The 6,792-nt window shown below is 27.2% G+C and overlaps 1 protein-coding gene across 2 annotated transcripts in view; it reads right to left on the bottom strand.

Annotated features, from left to right (window-relative positions):
- The window catches only part of LOC108689323 (pre-mRNA-splicing factor SYF1), a 25,983-nt gene that overhangs the window by 8,161 nt on the left and 11,030 nt on the right, over positions 1-6,792 (bottom strand). Inside the window, exons 8-15 of one of the 2 annotated variants that reach the window (XM_018196057.1) lie at positions 5,202-5,353; positions 4,802-5,123; positions 4,344-4,643; positions 2,866-3,007; positions 2,628-2,779; positions 2,332-2,552; positions 1,650-1,812; positions 872-985 (exon numbers count right to left, since the gene is read on the bottom strand). In XM_018196057.1, coding sequence (XP_018051546.1) covers positions 872-985; positions 1,650-1,812; positions 2,332-2,552; positions 2,628-2,779; positions 2,866-3,007; positions 4,344-4,643; positions 4,802-5,123; positions 5,202-5,353 — 1,566 coding nt within the window. The remainder of the gene's footprint in view (positions 1-871; positions 986-1,649; positions 1,813-2,331; positions 2,553-2,627; positions 2,780-2,865; positions 3,008-4,343; positions 4,644-4,801; positions 5,124-5,201; positions 5,354-6,792) is intronic. The other variant, XM_018196058.1, reaches the window with a different exon arrangement.

The following is a 6,792-nucleotide window of genomic DNA, read 5'->3' as shown; positions in this document are numbered from 1 at the left end:
TCTCTCTCTCTCTCTCTCTCTCTCTCTCTCTCTCTCTCTCTCTGTGTGTGTGTGTGTGTGTGTGTGTGTGTGTGTGTGTGTGTGTGTGTGTGTGTACTACGTATGTACACACATATACACCATTTATAGCTATTCAACATGCCGAATTGGTTTTTCGGACTTACAAACACAATTAAACTATTGGAATATCACAAATTAAATTAAAATGATAAGCAAATTTGGATGTTCAATCCAGTATCATATTAGAAGAATGTTAATGTGCTGAAAACTTTAAATAAATTTATTGCGAAAAATATTACCTCGGTCGGGACTTGAATCCAGATCTCATATATTCCGTAGCATCCTAAGCCATTAGATCACCTGAGGTTTTAGTAATATTCTTCGCAATAATCGGTATATATAGGAATAATAACGCTTCTTTCAGGCAATGTATATAAATCATAATAAATGATTTTAAGACCGTAATATAATAAATACTAATTGTAAGTAAGAATATTTGAATAGCTATAAATATGATATGTACGTATATAGTATATATAATATAATTCACATTGAATTATTTAAAGATCTAGGTTCGACCGTTATAGGCTTGAATATTCTTAATTAGTATTTATTATATTACTAATAAAATCATTTATTATTGTTTAGTAATTAATATCTTGTTAATTATTGCGAAAATTGCAAAATGGTAGAGGACTTTCGATTCAGTTTAGTCCGCTCTATCTGCCCACAAGCGTTGTTGGATGAACTGTTATGGAACTGTATATACATACTTGTTAAGTATAATTAATTTGCAGATTCCGAATTAATTTAATTTCAAAGTGAATATTGAAAATTTGCAACGCTCGTTTCTAGAAACAATTCAACATACCCTAAATGCTTCCTCAAAGTAATTATTTTCTTCCAAAAATAGTCCATAATTAATGATAATTTGAGGAGTTGCGATTTTCAAATCGATTATTTTGTCATATACTGCTTTACAAGTCTACAACAATTAAATATACTGATTTTATAATATATATTTAATCCCTAAAAAAGCGATATTAAAAAACATTTAGAAGAAATTATCAAATCTCAAATGATTATAACTTGGTGAAAAATAAAGATAAAAATATAAAAATTATGCGTTTCAGGCTGCTTCTTGCCTTGATGAAGTGGACTGCAAGGTTTACGAAATGTTGGCATTCTAAGAATGGATCTGGACACGAAGGAAATCCGCGAAACGCATAATCTTTTTATAGAAAGCATCCATGGAAGCCTTAAGAATATTAAAGATAAAAATATATTTAAAAAATGTAAAGCAAAGCTTCAAATTCCACTTTAAGAATATTTTAATGATAATTATGACATTGATTCACATCATGCATTATTGCAAATTCGGATCTTTAATTATCAATTTCGCATCTTTTCACTTTCTCATCCTATTTTGAAAAAATAACCGAGCATAATTGCCATTCAGATATTCTTAAAGTTGATATTTGAAGCTTTATTTAAAATTGTAATATATTTTTACCTTCATTATGAAACACATTATAGTTATTTAAAATTTAACGAATTTTTCCTAAATTTTTAGTGTACAACTTTTTTTAGAACTGAATGTAAACAAAAAAAGTGACATATAAACTAAATAATGTAAATGAATAACATACCTTAAATGTACCGAAACTTTCTTCCAAATCTGCATACATGGACCATACTTTTAAAGATTTGTATAATCTCATTTGTACCGTTTCCGTTTCATCATGATATGCTACTTTTCTAGCTGGCATTGTAGTGGCACGATGCATAAGTTTTAAAGCTTCTTTGCAATTCCTGTACAACAATACATATGCAGGATGTCAGAATAATTGTTATGCAACATAATTGTTTTGTAAAGCGGATTAAACTAAGAATAGAAAAATCCTTCACTGTTTTGTGAAATTTTCAATTATAAAAAATAAATTAAAGATCCGCGAATTAGTATATATATCTATGTTATTCGGTGAGAAGAGAGCTTAGTATCAACCGATGATATCGAGATAATGAAAGGAGGAGCGCAAAAAAAAACAAATAATATTGAGATGTTTTTATTATTAAATCACATGAATGCACGTTCATTCATATGATGAAGATGGTCTTTATAAGACATCTTGTACACATGCACGTACACACGCATATCGAGGATATTATTTCTTAAAATCTGATAAGAAAAACATACTTGAATTTAAATAAAATATTTAAACTAAAGTATATTTCTTATCGAATTAAAAAAAAAAACTTTTTATGGCATTTGTACACATATAAAAAAACGAATGTGACGATAAGAAATAGAGAAGAATAAAGCAATCTTACCCATGTCTAATTTCCATTTCCGCCCATTCACACCATACTGAAGCAAGATCGTCTACTTTGGTATATGGTACATGAGTTGCTTTTTCAAATACTACTCTAGCATCTTCTATTTGTCCATTTTCCTCATAAAATTTGCCAAACGCAACCCACAATGTGTATAGTTTACCGACTGCTAACTGTGGTTGCACTGTCTGAACTGCTTCTGTATAAGTATTAATTATCTACAGAAAAACATCGATTAATGATAGAATTCATTTTACAACAGATATTCGTTCATTTATGAAATTTCCTTTTACCTCATGTGGTTGCCCTTCATAAAGTTTTATTCTTTTATGCCATTCTGCTACATTGTGTGGATTTTGTCGTAACAACACAGAATTGAGTAACAATAATCTTCTTTCCATGAGATGTTCCAATCGCGCCAGTCTTAATTCTAACTTTATGTCATCTAATGCAAGAAGAAATCTAATTAGAATAATTAAAACAATAATATAATATAATTTGTTATAGTTTAAGTTAATATATATTCAGTACCTTCTTCAGTAGGATTTCTTGCTGCTTCTTCTATGAGTTTCTTAAGACTAAGTTCTTCAAATTGTGCATAAGCGTCGAAAACTTGTGTAAAATCTCTGACAGTAGTAACTGTCTGTATAGCTTCTTCATAAATATCTCTCGCCTAAGTAAGATCATTTATATACATATATTGGGTTGTCCGGAAAGTTCATGCTGATGTTGAAGGAAAATTGAAACGCAGAAGATTTAAATTTTAGTATACATTTATTAAATTATATAGATTAGTTGACACGAACTTTCCCGGACAACCCAATAATAGAACATAGCAACTATAACAGGCTAATTTTTCGAAAAATGTTGTGCATTTTCTTAAAAATTATTCCCAAAAATATAAACAAAAGTTACAAGGCCTTAGGGGGATATACTATAGACCTATAGACGATTAGCCATAGTGTAAGTAGGACTTACACATAAATGATTTAGTAGTATACGTAGTGATGTGTCATTGATTATTGAAACACTCATTTTAAAAAAACATTCTAGATTTTAACGAAATTTGCTGAGATTGATAGAATATCCCATATAAATATGTACAAATATACATATATAAATGTGTAAATATTCATAAACATACATATAGTATATTATTATTACATATACGAAATATTATGTCCATATATGTTCATACATCCTTTTTTTATTTGTAAAAATTATTTTTTAGTATACTAAAAATAATAATAGTGAGAAAGCATAAACAATAACTAAGAGCATTTTTTATATTTCTCCAAACTTAGTTTTTTCCTACAAAAAAAATGCGAAAATCTTTAATTATCTTTTTAATTATTTTTAATCTTTTCTCATTATTATTTTTCTTTCAGTACACTAAAAAATAATTTTACAAAAAAAAGAAGGATGCATGAACATTTAATACATTTTATATACATATATTTATGAATATTTATGCATGTTATGTACGTTCATACATCTATATATATTCATATATGAAAAATTTTTACCGGGTACTAATCTATGGATTACTGTTTCGTACACAGATTGCACAACTTTTATATGAAGCAAATTTTGTCACGACTCTAGAGCGCCATATTGGGCTAAGAAAATTGGTGAAAAAAATAAGATCTTTATTTCAAAATTTTTTGTCATTCTCGACATAAACTCCACTTCCACAGATAAACGTATTAATGCATGTATTTTAATAATGGAAAAAGATTTTCAAATCTGTAAAAAGAGAATAAAAGTAATTGTTATACAAAAATTATCTATTTGGTTTCATCAGAAGGTAAGACAGACGGTTTTAGAATCTCCTTAAGGCATAGATAACAATGTAACCTATGGTGGAATTAGAAAAGTGATTCATTACGCATAATGACGAAGATCCCGTCACGTAATCTAGACTAATAAAAAATTAAGCTCCTTTGCAGTGAACGAGAATTTCTCATGTGAATTTTTGCAAATGAGTATATGTATGTATATATACATACCCTTTCAAAGAGGCCACTTCGTACGTAATAATCTGCTAATGAATTCCATAAAGGTCCCAATTGATCTGTATAACGTCTTAAACCGCCTCTAATAATAGCATCTACATTCAAAGACTTTATCTTGGAAGGATTTTTTGATATTAAATCGCATAATTCATTCCATAGTTGATGATTTGACTTTCCGTGCTTTGATACAAAATCGTCTTGATTGACGATCTGTGCAAGTTTCACAGCAGCCTCATCGAGTCTTTCAATCGATATTAAATATTCAATATATTCTTCTGTATCTTCTGGTGCTAGCTATGTACATGAAATATGTATGATAAAAAATAAAATATGCATAAGTCAGAAACAAATTCTCTTACCTTAAACTAAGATCTATTTTATATCGATTAAGAATATAATGAACAATATAAAAAATAGTATGTACGAATATTACGTATGTTATTATTATATACCTTTAAGTATCTTCTAAAGACTCTAACAGCAGTTTCATATACATTATGTTTCTTTAAGAAATGAATATATAATGGCCATATACGATGATGCTGCGTAATAGGAAGCGCTCTAAGAGACCGATCAAACACTTGACGCGTTCGTGTTATATAACATTCTTCAGTCATTAGGGTACAATAATCCATCCATATACGTGGCATTTTATGCATAAATACTAAAGCTCGTTCAAATGCATTATTAACATCTTCGTACAATGGATCTATTATACATCGACCTTTTAGTTGACTCACACGTTGTCGAAGATAATTATACCATAGCTTGTAACTACATCAATATAATATATAATATTTTAGATCTGAATGTATATAGGTAGTTGTAAAAATATATAAAAAATTATTCTACCTGCCCGGAAGTTCTTTTAATGCTCGTTCATATACCACATTTAAATTCTTACTGTTTGTACTTTTAAGATGATCAATATACCGTTGCCAATGTTTGACTGAATATGGATTTCGTAAAATTTCTTCTTCGTATGGTAAATCCTCCTCATTCTGCTTAAAATTATAATTATAATATTATACAGTATCGACATCTCATCAGTTATAATATAAATATAAATATAAATATATATTATAGAGGGTGTATCAAGAATAAATAGGAGCCATCTTAATATTTACATATACATGTATATATTTAATATACAGGATGTATCAAATGTCTGGAAACAGTCGAATATTTTAAAAAAGCAAAGCATTTTTGAGAAAAATGTTTCCAACAAAAGTTGTAGGATTTAAAAAGATCTATTCACTAATCACATCCGTTTCCTTGAATGGAAACTTTCTATCAAGCCTTATATAATTAAAAAAGTGAAAAATAACTTTATTATAAGTTTTGAAAAGCTCTTGACACCAACTATTAGAGTCTAGCATAAAAAATAGGGTGTTTCATTAAAAAAATCGATTTGATCGTAACTTGTTCTTAGCGACGCCAAGGTCAAACGAATGAGATCAGGGAATAGACCTTTTTAAATCCTACAACTTTTGTTGGAAACATTTTTCTCAAAAATGCTTTGCTTTTTTAAAATATTCGACTGTTTCCAGACATTTGATACATCCTGTATATTAAATATATACATGTATATGTAAATATTAAGATGGCTCCTATTTATTCTTGATAAAAATTTTTTTAGAATTTTTTTGCGACAGCCCTTAAAACGGTTCCAATTCCAAAGAAAAAAAATCTGTATAAAATTACAGTCTGATCGGATAAGAGGAAAATATGCCCCTAAACTTTATGATAAAGCAAAAAAAATCTATTTTCGTGAATATCTTTTAAGTTATTAAATATCAAAAAAAAGTTTTAAACAAAAGTTGTAGATATGAATAAGGAACATCTTTTATATTCTATTCATTTTCTTTTTCATATGACAAATGGTCTTTGAAAAAAATCCAAAAAAATAGGAAATATAATAAAAATTGATTTTCTTAATTGACTTGAACATTTTTAATTAAACGAAGCAGAAAAATATATATATTCTTGATTTTTAAATATTAGAAATCTTGATATAAAATACTGTAATTAAGATAAACAAATAATTTGTTTTTGAGAGAGAAAAGTTTAGAATATACTTTATCTTAATAGAAATAGAATATTTTATCTTAATTTCACGAATTTAATTTTAAGATAATTACTAGTTAACAAATTTTGTATAGATTATTTTTATTGTAGATGATTTTAGATTATCTTACTATAAGTTCTATAATAAAAAAATAATCTATATAAAATGTGTTAATTAGTAATTACCTTAATTCGTAAAATAAAGATAAAATAAATATTCTAATTTTTTTCAAAAATAAATTATTTGTTAATCTTAATAACAATATTTTATATCAATGATTTCTAATATTGCTTATATTTTTTTAATAATTATTAAATTTTATTCGGTAAAAAATTTTTCATACATTAATATGTATAAATATATGTATAAACCTAT

The sequence above is a fragment of the Atta colombica genome, unplaced genomic scaffold (genome assembly GCF_001594045.1).
Source record: "Atta colombica isolate Treedump-2 unplaced genomic scaffold, Acol1.0 scaffold269, whole genome shotgun sequence".
NCBI lineage: Eukaryota > Metazoa > Arthropoda > Insecta > Hymenoptera > Formicidae > Atta > Atta colombica.
The sequence above is the reverse complement of the archived record's forward strand: the minus strand, read 5'-3'. Positions and strand labels throughout refer to the sequence as shown.